The sequence below is a fragment of the Oncorhynchus nerka genome, linkage group LG3 (genome assembly GCF_034236695.1).
Source record: "Oncorhynchus nerka isolate Pitt River linkage group LG3, Oner_Uvic_2.0, whole genome shotgun sequence".
Lineage (NCBI taxonomy): Eukaryota > Metazoa > Chordata > Actinopteri > Salmoniformes > Salmonidae > Oncorhynchus > Oncorhynchus nerka.
In genome coordinates, this window is record NC_088398.1 from 80,500,935 (window position 1) to 80,516,916 (window position 15,982).

At 42.8% G+C, this 15,982-nt stretch overlaps 1 protein-coding gene across 1 annotated transcript; it reads left to right on the plus strand.

Moving 5' to 3' along the window:
* The first annotated feature begins 12,573 nt into the window (after nt 1-12,573).
* Nucleotides 12,574-15,685, plus strand: LOC135563045 (octapeptide-repeat protein T2-like). Its single transcript, XM_065005841.1, has 2 exons — nt 12,574-12,585; nt 15,050-15,685. The coding sequence occupies exons 1-2, from the start codon at nt 12,574-12,576 to the stop codon at nt 15,683-15,685; spliced, it is 648 nt and encodes a 215-aa protein (XP_064861913.1).
* Nucleotides 15,686-15,982: the final 297 nt, after the last annotated feature.

The window sequence follows — 15,982 nt, forward strand, 5'->3', positions numbered from 1 at the left end:
CCGTTCCTGACAGGTCAGAGGAAAAAGCCCATTCCACATTATCGAACGGGACCTCCATTCTAGCCTGTCAACAGATTTGGCAAACGAGTCACAGTTTGTGTCCTCGCATAAATACTTACTGGAAGGACCGGGCACATACACCACAGACCGTGTCCTATCACTCATTCCTGATAATCCCATGATAGTGGTACTCCAAGCCGAGGAGGGGGGGGGGGGTCAAATCAAGGGAGTCCACAGCATTTAAGACTACTTACTGCTTTACTCTGAAACAAAAATACAAAAATACGTTGCCAGATTTAGCAGTTTAGTTCTGCCAACAATAGAAACACAAACAGGAAATTGTCATTAGATTTTTGGGGGGGGGGAGTTCCTCAGAGATCTATCCCAGGTTCTGCTTGATTATTTACATCAGACAATCTTCCTAGCCATTAAAAAAGGCCTATAAGGGTGTGTGATGGGGCATTGCTCTGAGTATAAGATACATCCTTCTAAAAAAAAAAACAAGTGCAGGATAACAACGTGGACAGTAGCAGTGCAGGAAGCTCAGCTCAACGTGTCAGTTTACACCAACGGGGAAGCAAATTGCCAATAATTACAGGTGGCAGCTGGTAATTTAAGACTCTTGACTGAATCTTGATAACATCTTGATAACAACACACAGAGGATCTGGCATATGTTTTGTTTACGGGCCAATCCATTTCTATAGTGCAGTTCAACCACCAGACACACCATCATTATCAGAGATTTCCTGGTAAATAACACAACAGTCCAACTACCATTAGAAAGAGAAGTCCCATTTCCAGGATGTGTGTAAATGCTTCCTGTTCCCTCTCTTTTCCACATCAGCCTTCTATTTTGATAAATTACTCCCCCGTTTTCAATAATATTCTGAACAAAAATATAAACGCAACATGCAACAATTTAATTGATTTTACAGTTTATATGAAGAAATCAGGCAATTCAAATGAATTCCTTAGGCCCTAATCTATGGATTTGACATGACTGGGAATACAGATCTATGCATCTGTTGATCACAGGTACCTTTAAAAAAACGTATCCTCACAATGGGCCTCGGGGTTTCGTTACGGTATCTGTCATTTGATAAAATGCAACAGGGCCCCATGGTGGGGTGGGGTTATGGTATGGTGTCTGTCAGGACCTCTTCATTGTATCTCTGTGCATTCGTACTGTCATTTGATAAAATGCAACAGAGGGCCCCATGGTGGAGGTGGGGTTATGGTATGGTGTCTGTCAGGACCTCTTCATTGTATCTCTGTGCATTTGTACTGTCATTTGATAAAATGCAACAGAGGGCCCCATGGTGGAGGTGGGGTTATGGTATGGTGTCTGTCAGGACCTCTTCATTGTATCTCTGTGCATTCGTACTGTCATTTGATAAAATGCAACAGAGGGCCCCATGGTGGAGGTGGGGTTATGGTATGGTGTCTGTCAGGACCTCTTCATTGTATCTCTGTGCATTCGTACTGTCATTTGATAAAATGCAACAGAGGGCCCCATGGTGGAGGTGGGGTTATGGTATGGTGTCTGTCAGGACCTCTTCATTGTATCTCTGTGCATTCGTACTGTCATTTGATAAAATGCAACAGAGGGCCCCATGGTGGAGGTGGGGTTATGGTATGGTGTCTGTCAGGACCTCTTCATTGTATCTCTGTGCATTCGTACTGTCATTTGATAAAATGCAACAGAGGGCCCCATGGTGGAGGTGGGGTTATGGATCTCTGTGGTGTCTGTCATTTGATAAAATGCAACAGAGGGGCCCCTGGTATCTCTGGTGTACTGTCATTTGATAAAATGCAACAGAGGGCCCCATGGTGGAGGTGGGGTTATCATGGTGTCTGTCAGGACCTCTTCATTGTATCTCTGTGCATTCGTACTGTCATTTGATAAAATGCAACAGAGGGCCCCCCATGGTGGTCTGGACCTCTTGGGTCATTTGATAAAAAATGGGCCCCATGGTGGTGTCTGTCAGGACCTCTTCATTGTATCTCTGTGCATTCGTACTGTCATTTGATAAAATGCAACAGAGGGCCCCATGGTGGAGGTGGGGTTATGGTATGGTGTCTGTCAGGACCTCTTCATTGTATCTCTGTGCATACTGTCATTTGATAAAATGCAACAGAGGGCCCCATGGTGGAGGTGGGGTTATGGTATGGTGTCTGTCAGGATCGTACTGTCATTTGATAAAAAACCTCTTCATTGTATCTCTGTGCATTCGTACTGTCATTTGATAAAATGCTGTCAGGACCTCTTCATTGTATCTCTGTGCATTTCGTACTGTCATTTGATAAAATGCAACAGAGGGCCCCATGGTGGAGGTGGGGTTATGGGGCCCCATGGTGGAGGTGGGGTTATGGTATGGTGTCTGTCAGGACCTCTTCATTGTATCTCTGTGCATTCGTACTGTCATTTGATAAAATGCAACAGAGGGCCCCATGGTGGAGGTGGGGTTATGGTATGGTGTCTGTCAGGACCTCTTCATTGTATCTCTGTGCATTCGTACTGTCATTTGATAAAATGCAACAGAGGGCCCCATGGTGGAGGTGGGGTTATGGTATGGTGTCTGTCAGGACCTCTTCATTGTATCTCTGTGCATTCGTACTGTCATTTGATAAAATGCAACAGAGGGCCCCATGGTGGAGGTGGGGTTATGGTATGGTGTCTGTCAGGACCTCTTCATTGTATCTCTGTGCATTCGTACTGTCATTTGATAAAATGCAACTGTGTTCTTTGTCAGTAGCTTATGTCTGCCCATACCATAACCACCACCGCCACCATGGGGCACTCTGTTCACAACGTTGACATCAGCAAACACCATACCATAACCACCACCGCCACCATGGGGCACTCTGTTCACAACGTTAACATCAGCAAACCGCTCGCCCACACGACACGTGATCTGTGATTCTGAAGCCAGTTGGACGTACTGCCAAATACTCTAAAACGATTTTGGATGCGGCTTATGGTAGAGAAATGAACATTCAATTCTCTGGCAACAGCTCTGGTGGACACCCCTGCCTTCAGCGTGCCAATTTCACGCTCCCTCAAAAGTTGAGACAGCTGTGGCATTGTGTTGACAAAACTGCACATTTTATTATTTATAAATAACTATGTGACCAACTTTCGTTTTGTAAGTTAGTACATTTCTATGACTATCTATCCCCCCCCCCACCCCCACTCTCTCTGATGTGATGTCCATGAGTGGCAGCGCACTAACCATTTCTAATGGCACTCTCCAGCACATTAGCCTTCATTTCTGTGCAGTGTCCATGGCGTCCATCATTCAGGTTGATTCACAGTGACAAGGACGAATGAAACATTCAGCATAATGAAAAGGACGTCTGCATCACATGACCATCCGTTGGGGCCACAGCCAACCAGGAAATCACCAACTTTTAATGTACTGTCCTTTTTTTTACTTTTATTTAAACAGGGAGTGACATTGAGATTAAAAATATATTTTACAAGAGAGCCCCGGATACATTCAATCAAAATCAAACTTTATTTATGACAGGGGTGGCAGGGTAGCCTAGAGGTTGCAAGTTCAAATCCCCGAGCTGACAAGGTACAAATCTGTCATTCTGCCCCTGAACAGGCAGTTAACCCACTGTTCCTAGACCGTCATTGAAAATATGATTTTGTTCTTAACTGACTTGCCTAGATAAATACGTTTTTTTTTTAAATGTGCCGAACACAACAAGAGTAGACCTTACGGGGAAATGTTTACTTACAAGCCCTTTAACCAAACAGTGCAGTTCAAGAAGAGTTAAGGAAATATTTACCAAATAAAACTAAAGTAAAATAAGAAGAAAATAACATTAACATAATTCAGCACACAATAAGAAAATACAAATAAATCCCCTTGAACAACATAGAGGTCCTCAATCATAACCCCACACACCCAGACAATAAAGCAGACTTCATAAGACTCCTGCTGGGCTTTCGGCACCGTGACTCAAAAAAGGTTTCACCCGCCATCACGGACGATTACATCAGTTCCCTGAATCCTTGAGCGATACAGAAGAAGAGTGTATGTGAGAACATGAATTGTGACATGATAACAGCACCTAATCTCCCGGTGACGACTAATGTAACAGCTCACTGAATGAATTATTTAAATCATGTGTCCGTCCTGGTTTCAGGGGCTTTAAAGTCTCAGTGAAAGCATGCCTGGAGTCAGAGTCACTCTGGAACGTTCAAGAGTGCGTGGAACGTTCCAGAGTGCGTAAGTCGCTCTGGATAAGAGCGTCTGCTAAATGACTTAAATGTAAATGTAGAACGTTCCGGAGTGCGTGGAACGTTCCGGAGTGCGTGGAACGTTCCGGAGTGCTTGGAATGTTCCGGAGTGCGTGGAACGTTCCAGAGTGCGTGGAACGTTCCAGAGTGTGTGGAACAATCCAGCAAGGAGCAAAAACACATACATGTGTCATAGGATTGACCTCTCATCTATATTTCATCCTCGGTGACATTCAAATGTATTTCCCGAGAGCTTAAATAGAAAATACCACTCCTATGTTAAGACAATAATATTCTCTCTACTAATCTTGCTAACTCTCTCCTTTTTTTGATTGCTGTCTATGTCTCTCTTCCTTTCTCTCTCCAGCACCATCTTCTCTGGGGGGAGCATTGAAATGACTCGCTGTTCCACCTCATGAGTAATTCAGACGCGCTCCAAAGTCTTTGAAGACGACGGGCTCTGTTCTGAATCAGTCTGGGATCTGCAAACACACAGAAAACATCCCCTCTCTATAACACACAGAAAACATCCCCTCTCTCTAACACACAGAAAACATCCCCTCTCTGCCAAATACAGAAAACATCCCCTCTCTCTAACACACTGAAAACATCCCCTCTCTCTAACACACAGAAAACATCCCCTCTCTCTAACACACTGAAAACATCCCCTCTCTCTAACACACTGAAAACATCCCCTCTCTCTAACACACTGAAAACATCCCCTCTCTCTAACACACTGAAAACATCCCCTCTCTCTAACACACTGAAAACATCCCCTCTCTGTAACACACAGAAAACATCCCTCTCTATAACACACAGAAAACATCCCCTCTCTGTTACACACAGACAACATCCCCTCTCTCTAACACACAGAAAACATCCCCTCTCTGTAACACACAGAAAACATCTCCTCTCTGTAACACACAGAAAACATCCCCTCTCTATAACACACAGAAAACATCCCCTCTCTGTAACACACAGAAAACATCTCCTCTCTGTTACACACAGAAAACATCCCCTCTCTATAATACACAGAAAACATCCCCTCTCTGTAACACACAGAAAACATCCCCTCTCTGTAACACACAGAAAACATCTCCTCTCTGTTACACACAGACAACATCCCCTCTCTGTAACACACAGAAAACATCCCCTCTCTCTGCCACATACAGCAATACTCTGTCATTCACTGCTACCAAAGGATGGTGAATTTGGATTCAGGAGAGCTCTATTACAGGAAGGGTTAGTACCTATGGTTACGAGTAGACCTCTGTATCCAGTGTCAGGTGGGTACGTGAGTGATCTGCTCTCCTTCGTTCCCTCCTTGTGCCCTACTGCTGTCGTCAGGAGTACACTCTGTCTCAAAATGTGCGTCAGCCAATTAAAATGCACGTTATAGAACTTTATATTGTAGCTGGTCCCATCAGATAACCTGTCACAGGTTAGCTCTATGCTAACCTCACCAGATGACAGTGATTATTTCCTGGGCATAAATAAACACTTTTTCCATAATTGTGTCCTGAACAAGTCAAGCATTCTCATTATCGCCCTACATATATCAGTATTGTAGTAACAGTGTCAGTTTATTTTAAAGAAGTTAATCGTACATTTACATTTAAGTCATTTAGCAGACGCTCTTATCCAGAGCGACTTACATCGTACCTGAGGAAAGTTTATCGTTCTATTCCTACACCTGCAATTCAACTGATCAAAGCTACTGCTAATGCTACTAATGCTGCTAATAATGCTAATGCTACTAAGGCTACTAATGCTGCTAATGCTACTAATACTACTAATGCTGCTAATGCTACTAATGCTACTAATGCTGCTAATGCTACTAATACTACTAATGCTGCTAATGCTACTAATGCTACTAATGCTACTGCACTCTCAATTCAACTGATCAAAGCTACTGCTAATGCTACTATGCTGCAGTGCCTTAGACCGCTACGCCACTCAGGAGGCCCCAACATTTTACTTTCAGATGTTCCACCTACCCTGATAAGTTTCAGTTGATGACTGTTAAGTTTAAGAAACATAATAGTGAAGACTAGCCTCTGGGCAATGTTGAAGTCACTTACACCTATTATTGAACTTCTATTTAAACATAATATTGTGTGTTTTCTAAACCTATACGGCTGTGTTTAGAAAGGCAGTACAATTATTGTATTTTTTTCACCATAATGGTCTTTTGACAAATGTGAAAAGATCTGATGTGAATGTTCAAAATTTCAAATAGCGGAAAAAAGAATTGGGCTGACTGTCTAAACGCAGCCTACTACAAGCAATCTGTCTTCGTTGATGTTCCCATTCCTTCTAAACAGTGGCCCGCCAGCTCTCTGATATTGAGATTGTGATTGGATTTTATTTGCCACAATTGAGGGCAGGGAGGAAAATGGCTTTCAATGAGGAGTAAACTCTTCTAGGAGAACAGAATCCCGAGTGGAAGGACGATGGTATTTTCAGTGACAGACGTGTCTGTCAGGAGATAGTCTAGCAGATCCCCCAACCTCAAATACACACACACACACACACACACACACACACACACAGACAGACAGACAGACAGACAGACAGACAGACAGACAGACAGACAGACAGACAGACAGACAGACAGACAGACAGACAGACAGACAGACAGACAGACAGACAGACAGACAGACAGACAGACAGACACACACACACACGATCCCACACACACACACATGCACGCACGCACACACAGACACACATACAGACACACATGCACACGCATGCACACAGACACACACACACACACACAGACACACTCAGACACACACAGACATACAGACACACATGCACACGCACGCACACACACAGACAGACACACTCAGACACACTCAGACACACACAGACATACAGACACACACACACACACAGACACACACACACACACACACACACACAGACAGACACACACACGCAGGCAGGTGTCCACTTGTACAATACAAAAGCACATTAAAGGGAGTTGTGAACCATAAGAGATCCTGTCGACATGAATATCGCCCATGCCAAATCACTCTGGCCCATAATGCACTGTACCGATGCCCTGCTGTAAACCTACTGCCAAGGTGGCCGGGGGCTTTATGCATCACAATCACTCGAATATCCCGTCGTTATTCTGGCTAATCAAGTATTCTGTTTTTTGAGTTGATGCATACCATATAAATATCATATCCCAGTTACAATCAACAGAATCAACTCGGAACCCGGTTGTAAGAAACCAGATATGCTGATGCGGATACCAGCGGCGGCCGCTGATTGGCTGAATAGTCTATTTTTTTGAACGAGCGGAGGGTACCAATGAGTACATTGACCAGCGAGTACATTGACCAGTGAGTACATTGATGACACAGGCACAGGGAAAAAGCTAAAAGTGAAAACAAATGATGTAACTGGAGATAGCTAGTTAGCATAATGTATCATGCGTAAACATAAACAAATACTACAGTTTCTATATAATACTACAGTACTTACTATATAATTGTAACGAAATCTCTAGTATACCGTAGAATACTATACACATTATAGTATTCCTCTAGTATCCCTCGGGCATGTGTAGTACTTACTATATAATTGTAACGTAAACTCTAGTATACCATAGAATACTATACACACTATCCCTTAGTATCCCTCGGGCATGTGTAGTACTTACTATAGAATGTTGTAGTATACTGTAGTACACTACTGTATAATATACAGTACAGTATTATTCGTACAAACAATACAGTCCACAACAACACTACACTTTATTTAACTATAGTAAACAGTACAGCATATAATGTGCCCCTCCCCCAATAGCCCAGTTTGTGAGAAAAGTGAGAAACCTACATGCCAAGTGTAGACCTTATATTTCTCGGGCCGACTCTTTTCTCTGTATATATCAATGATGTTGCTCTTGCTGCGGGCGATTCCCTGATCCACCTCTACGCAGACGACACCATTCTATATACTTTCGGCCCGTCATTGGACACTGTGCTATCTAACCTCCAAACGAGCTTCAATGCCATACAGCACTCCTTCCGTGGCCTCCAACTGCTCTTAAACGCGAGTAAAACCAAATGCATGCTTTTCAACCGATCGCTGCCTGCACCCGCATGCCCGACTAGCATCACCACCCTGGATGGTTCCGACCTTGAATATGTGGACATCTATAAGTACCTAGGTGTCTGGCTAGACTGCAAACTCTCCTTCCAGACTCACATCAAACATCTCCAATCGAAAATCAAATCAAGAGTCGGCTTTCTATTCCGCAACAAAGCCTCCTTCACTCACGCCGCCAAGCTTACCCTAGTAAAACTGACTATCCTACCGATCCTCGATTTCGGCGATGTCATCTACAAAATGGCTTCCAACACTCTACTCAGCAAACTGGATGCAGTCTATCACAGTGCCATCCGTTTTGTCACCAAAGCACCTTATACCACCCACCACTGCGACTTGTATGCTCTAGTCGGCTGGCCCTCGCTACATATTCGTCGCCAGACCCACTGGCTACAGGTCATCTACAAGTCCATGCTAGGTAAAGCTCCGCCTTATCTCAGTTCACTGGTCACGATGGCAACACCCATCCGTAGCACACGCTCCAGCAGGTGTATCTCACTGATCATCCCTAAAGCCAACACCTCATTTGGCCGCCTTTCGTTCCAGTACTCTGCTGCCTGTGACTGGAACGAACTGCAAAAATCGCTGAAGTTGGAGATCTCCCTCACCAACTTCAAACATCAGCTATCCGAGCAGCTAACCGATCGCTGCAGCTGTACATAGTCTATTGGTAAATAGCCCACCCATTTTCACCTACCTCATTCCCATACTGTTTTTATACTGTTTTTTTTATTTATTTATTTACTTTTCTGCTCTTTTGCACACCAATATCTCTACCTGTACATGACCATCTGATCATTTATCACCCTAGTGTTAATCTGCAAAATTGTATTATTCGCCTACCTCCTCATGCCTTTTGCACACATTGTATATAGACTGCCCATTTTTTTTTCTACTGTGTTATTGACTTGTTAATTGTTTACTTCATGTGTAACTCTGTGTTGTCTGTTCACACTGCTATGCTTTATCTTGGCCAGGTCGCAGTTGCAAATGAGAACTTGTTCTCAACTAGCCTACTTGGTTAAATAAAGGTGTTCTCAACTAGCCTACCTGGTTAAATAAAGGTGTTCTCAACTAGCCTACCTGGTTAAATAAAGGTGTTCTCAACTAGCCTACCTGGTTAAATAAAGGTGAAATAAAAAAATAAAAAAATAAAAAATATATAATGTGTTCCCTACAGGTTAAAGGAAAGTGCACATACTCTGCACTCTCTGTTCAGAATCCAGTCCTACCTGCCACCCCTCCACTCTAACCACTAGGCTACCTGCCACACCTCCACTCTAACCACTAGGCTACCTGCCACCCCTCCACTCTCTGTTCAGAATCCAGTCCTACCTGCAGTTTACAGAACATTTGCTCTTTCAGTATTTCCTAAAGAAGAATAATACCATGATAATACATAGTATTACAATACAACAAAAAACGTTATAGTAAATACTACAGTATACTACAGAAATGTCCGCAAAAACACCACAGTAAATAGTACAGAAATGTCCGCAAAAACACCACAGTAAATACTACAGAAATGTCCGCAAAAACACCACAGTAAATACTACAGTAATGTCTGCAAAAACACTACAGTAAATACTACAGTATACTACAGTCTGCAAAAACACTACAGTAAATACTACAGTATACTACAGTCTGCAAAAACACTACAGTAAATACTACAGTATACTACAGTCTGCAAAAACACTACAGTAAATACTACAGTATACTACAGTCTGCAAAAACACTACAGTAAATACTACAGTATACTACAGTCTGCAAAAACACTACAGTAAATACTACAGTATACTACAGTCTGCAAAAACACTACAGTAAATACTACAGTCTGCAAAAACACTACAGTAAATACTACAGTATACTACAGTCTGCAAAAACACCACAGTAAATACTACAGCAATGTCCACAAAAACACTACAGTAAACACTACAGTATACTACAGTCTGCAAAAAAACTACAGTACATACTACAGTATACTACAGTCTGCAAAAACACTACAGTACATACTACAGTATACTACAGTCTGCAAAAACACTACAGTAAATACTACGGTAATGTCCGCAAAAACACTACAGTAAATACCACAGTATACTACAGTCTGCAAAAACACTACAGTAAATACTACAGTATACTACAGTCTGCAAAAACACTACAGTAAATACTACAGTATACTACAGTCTGCAAAAACACTACAGTAAATACTACAGTATACTACAGTCTGCAAAAACACTACAGTAAATACTACAGTATACTACAGTCTGCAAAAACACTACAGTAAATACTACAGTATACTACAGTCTGCAAAAACACTACAGTAAATACTACAGTCTGCAAAAACACTACAGTAAATACTACAGTATACTACAGTCTGCAAAAACACCACAGTAAATACTACAGCAATGTCCGCAAAAACACTACAGTAAATACTACAGTATACTACAGTCTGCAAAAAAACTACAGTACATACTACAGTATACTACAGTCTGCAAAAACACTACAGTACATACTACAGTATACTACAGTCTGCAAAAACACTACAGTAAATACTACGGTAATGTCCGCAAAAACACTACAGTAAATACCACAGTATACTACAGTCTGCAAAAACACTACAGTAAATACTACAGTATACTACAGTCTGCAAAAACACTACAGTAAATACTACAGTATACTACAGTCTGCAAAAACACTACAGTAAATACTACAGTATACTACAGTCTGCAAAAACACTACAGTAAATACTACAGTATACTACAGTCTGCAAAAACACTACAATAAATACTAGAGTATTCTACAATTAGCAAAACCACTAACTTACTTAGTTATATATATAGAACAGTTTTATTTTATTAAAGTATTTATAAAATAGTTACCTGTAAATACTACAGTAAATACTGCAGAATTAACTGTAATGTTTCGCAAAAAACACTACATTGAATACTATAGTGTGTATACCATAGTATACTATAGCATTTCAATATGTGGGATGATGAGATCACCTGTAAACTTTAGTTAGACTTGATTGACATGCGAGCTAGCAAGCTAGGTACCGGTATGCTAGCTTGCCTGCATCTAGTGTCCACTAGCTAGGATCTAACAGCAGGAGAAACAACAAACTGGTGTTGTGAATTGTTTGTTTTTTTGTCTTACCAGATCTTACCAGATCCACGTTCTAGTTCGTGTTTCCAACTGTTGATGGATGTGGAGGTCTGGTTCAGCTCCCAGGCTCCCCATGACTGTCTTGACTATTTATTTACAAATTCATTGCAATTTGCTCTTTAAAAAAATAAATAATAATCTGTTACGTACCTGATAGACCCAGAAGTCATGGGCCTTCATTTTAACACCCGAGGATGGTCCATGCGCTGTGAAAATCATGGAATGAAATCCTTGCAATCCCAGTGCCCTCGAACAACAAGCATTGGCCGAAGCCACTGATGGTAGAGCAGCGAATAGCTTGTTTTGAACCAAATATTTTTGAAATTGTAAAATGCAGTACAAAAATTACTGTTACGTACATTTTGATTACAGTTCAATTTGATCACTGTTATTAATTTGTCCTGAAATTATTTGTTTTTTATATTTTCTAAATATTTGTTTCAATTTTACTTATTTGTTTTCAATTGTACTGCATTGTTAGGAGCTAGTAACATAAGCATTTTGCAGCAACTGCTATAACAACTGTGCACATAATTAATTCATTTACCAATAAACATTCATTTGACACAACATATCATCACGTGACTCCAAGTTGATATATTTTTTTTATAGAATTTATCAGATGCTCTTATTCAGATACATGTATACAGGAGAAATTAGGGATAAGTGGCTTGCTCAAGGGCACATCAACTGATTTTTCACCTAGTTAGCGCAGGACTTCAAACCAGCAACCTTTCGGTTACTGGTCCAACGCTCTTAACCACTGGACTACCTGCTGATTTATTGATTTGTTTAACCTTTATTTAACAGTTAAGTCAGTTAAGAACAAATTCTTATTTTTTAATGACAGCCTAGGAACAGTGGGTTAACTGCCTGTTCAGAAACCTCTAGAGGGTGTTCTGAGGTTACATTTAGGTTTAGGTTGGTTCCTGTTTTAATGATACCCTACACACATGGGAGGAATAGAGCTTCAAAAACAAAGCACAACTTTACGATCCCAAGGAATATGGATAAAGTGTCATGAACAATATGACCACAGAAGTGAGTGGAGATGTAGACAGCATCTCGTCACTGGAGGCTGCTGACGGGAGGACAGCTTATAATCATGTCTGGAATGGAGCCAATGGAAAGGCATTAAAAACAAAATGGAAACCAGGGTCTCCATTCCAGCCATTATTATGAACAGGACTCCTCGTCAGCAGCCTACGTTTGCATCCCACGTACCTTTCAACATCACTAAAGATGAAGGATGGATGAAGAAAGAGGAAAGAGAGATAGAGGGATGATAAATAAGTTCTCTCTGCAGGCATGAGTGAAGGAGAAATACAATCATGTTGTACATCAGTTGAGATCCAATTGTCTGGAAAGTCAAGCAATGCCTTTCCAGACGGGTAACTACATAGATTCACTCATGCCTTTTGAAGAGCTGCATCATGGATGTCACAACAGGAGCGGAGCCAACTCAAAGTGTTCTAGAAGGTAATGGCGTTATTTTATTTTAGTAAACGTTGTAAAATATATATATATATATATATATATATAATCCATCGACAAATTCGTCACAGCTCATGTTTTTGTGCCAAAAGTCATTTGCCTTTGCAAGGTTAAGTGATCTCTGGTGATTATTTCTCTGTGGAGTCGGTACTGGCTGTGTGGACTGGAGTCTGAAGTGGCCACTCAGCCCAGCATGGACACCCTATTGTGGGATGTACAATGGGGTCTTTGTCTGGTGGGTGCCTTTGCCACGCGAGTGAAAGAGAGAGAGAGCGAGCCAAGCAGAGAAGAGAGAGAGAGAGAGAGAGAGAGAGAGAGAGAGAGAGAGAGAGAGAGAGAGACGCTTCTGTTCCCAACCAACAGCAGCACCTCAATATTCGGCAGATTCTGTCAAACCTGGGCCTAAATCTCAGTAAGACCAAAAACAATGTTGTTCCAAAAAAGGTCCAGTCGCCAGGACCACAAATACAAATTCCATCTAGACACAGTTGCCCTAGAGCACACAAAAAAACTATACCTCGTCCTAAACTTCAGCGCCACGGGTAATTTCCACAAAGCTGTAAACGAGCTGAGAGAAAGGCCTTCTATGCCATCAAAAGGAACATAACATTTGACATACCAATTAGTATCTGGCAAAAAATACTTGAATCAGTTATAGAACCCATTTCCCTTTATGGTTGTGAGGTCTGGGGTCCATTCACCAACCAAGAACCAACCATATTCTTGCCACTGAGAAAGGCTGCCATAGGCAGACCTCAATGGGGTGGAAACTGAGCTGCACTTCCTAACCTCCTGGCAATTGTATGACCATATTAGAGACACGTATTTCCCTCAGATCACACAGATCCACAAAGAATTCGCAAACAAACAACATTTTGATAAACTCCCATATCTACTGGGTGAAATTCCACAGTGTTCCATCACAGCAGCAAGATTTGTGTCCTGTTGCCACAAGAAAATGTCAACCAGTGAAGAACAAACACCATTGTAAATACAACCCATATTTCTGTTTATTTTCCCTTTGTGGACATTGCTACAACACTAGTATGACATTTGAAATGTCTTCATTCTTTTGGAACCTTTCTTTTTTTTTACCCCTTTTTCTTCCCAATTTCATGGTATCCAATTGTTTTTAGTAGCTACTATCTTGTCTCATCACTACAACTCCCGTACGGACTCGGGAGAGACGAAGGTTGAAAGTCATGCGTCCTCCGATACACAACCCAACCAAGCCGCACTGCTTCTTAACACAGCACGCATCCAACCCGGAAGCCAGCCGCACCAATGTGCCGTGCACCTGGCAACCTTGGTTAGCGCGCACTGCACCCGGCCCACCACAGGAGTCGCTGGTGTGCGATGAGACAAGTATATCCCTACCGGCCAAACCCTCCCTAACCCGGGAGGGAGGGAGGGAGGGAGGGGAGGGAGGGAGGGAGGGAGGGGAGGGAGGGGAGGGAGGGAGGGGAGGGAGGGAGGGAGGGAGGGAGGGAGGGAGGGAGGGAGGGAGGGAGCACTATAATTCCCCTTGCAGAGAAGATGGGACAAGGACAATGGCAGAAAAAGGAGCAGCTGTGTGTGGAAAATGGGGTTAGTTTACACCTGTAATAAACAACATTCACTTTGGTATGTTCTTCCCCTCAGCATTCTGATGTGTGGGCGTGAGTCATAGACAATATTCTGCTTCCTTCCCAGGTACTACACTTTTTCTGAGAGGAAAAACAGAACAATTGAGCTAGTTTCACTGCTAAAAGGAGGCAGAAATATCCTCTTAACCTGATGATGTCTGTCTGAGTTTTCCTTTTATCTCGCTCTTTGTTTTCTCTCCAGTGGTGTGCTGGCAGCAGCCGTGGCACCAACCATTACTATGAGAAATGACAGCCAGGGCTGGGCCAACCTTCAAACCTCTCTGAGAGGAGAACACACACACACTACATGGCAGTCAGTGCCAGATGAATGCAGCTCCTAACAGGGAAGAGAAAGCTTGACCTTTATTCTCATTGTGTCTCTTCAGCCTCTTTCTGTATTGGACTGGGGGGAGAGCTGGGAGGAGAGCCGGAAGGAGAGCAGGGGGGAGAGCTGGGAGGAGAGCCGGAAGGAGAGCAGGGAGGAGAGCTGGGAAGTGGAAGGAGAGCCGAGAAGAGAGTCGGGAGGAGAGCCGGGAGGAGAGCCGGGCTTGCGAGCCGGGAGGAGAGCCAGGAAGAGAGCTGGGAGGAGAGCCGGGTTTGTGAGCTGGGAGAAGAGCCGGGAGGAGAGATGGGAGGAGAGCCAGGAGGAGAGCCGGGAAGAGAGCCGGGAAGAGAGCCGGGAGGTGGAAGGAGAGCCGAGAAGAGAGTCGGGAAGAGAGCCGGGAAGAGAGCCGGGAGGTGGAAGGAGAGCCGAGAAGAGAGTCGGGAGGAGAGCTGGGGAGGAGAACCAGGGAAGAGAGCCGGGAAGAGAGCCTGGGAAGAGAGCCGGGAAGAGAGCCTGGGAAGAGAGCCGGGAGGAGAGCCGGGAGGAGTGCCGGGAAGAGAGCCGGGAGAAGAGCCGGGAGGAGAGCCAGGGAGGAGAACCGGGGAGTGGATCCGGGAGGAGAACCGGGGAGGGGGTCCAGGAGGAGAGCCGGGAGGAGATTCGGGGAGTTATTACCACCAAAAAAGTCAAGAGTTGAATCGGCTTTGACAAACTCCATCTGTGCTTTTGACTGTGACCACAGTACATTATGAAAATAAGAGAATGTCTCATAAAAAAATGGACGCAATTAAAAAGGATTTGTTATTATTACATATTTTTTTATTAACCTAAAAGATGTATGTTCTGAAAACATGTTTTTACTGATGAGTCATATGAACAAACTGTATTACATTGGTCTGAAATATTTGTAACTTAATTAAATATGTGATTTAATGCTACTTCACTGTTTTCCTGAATGTTACAGCTGAACAGAGACTTTGTAATTTTCTAAAAC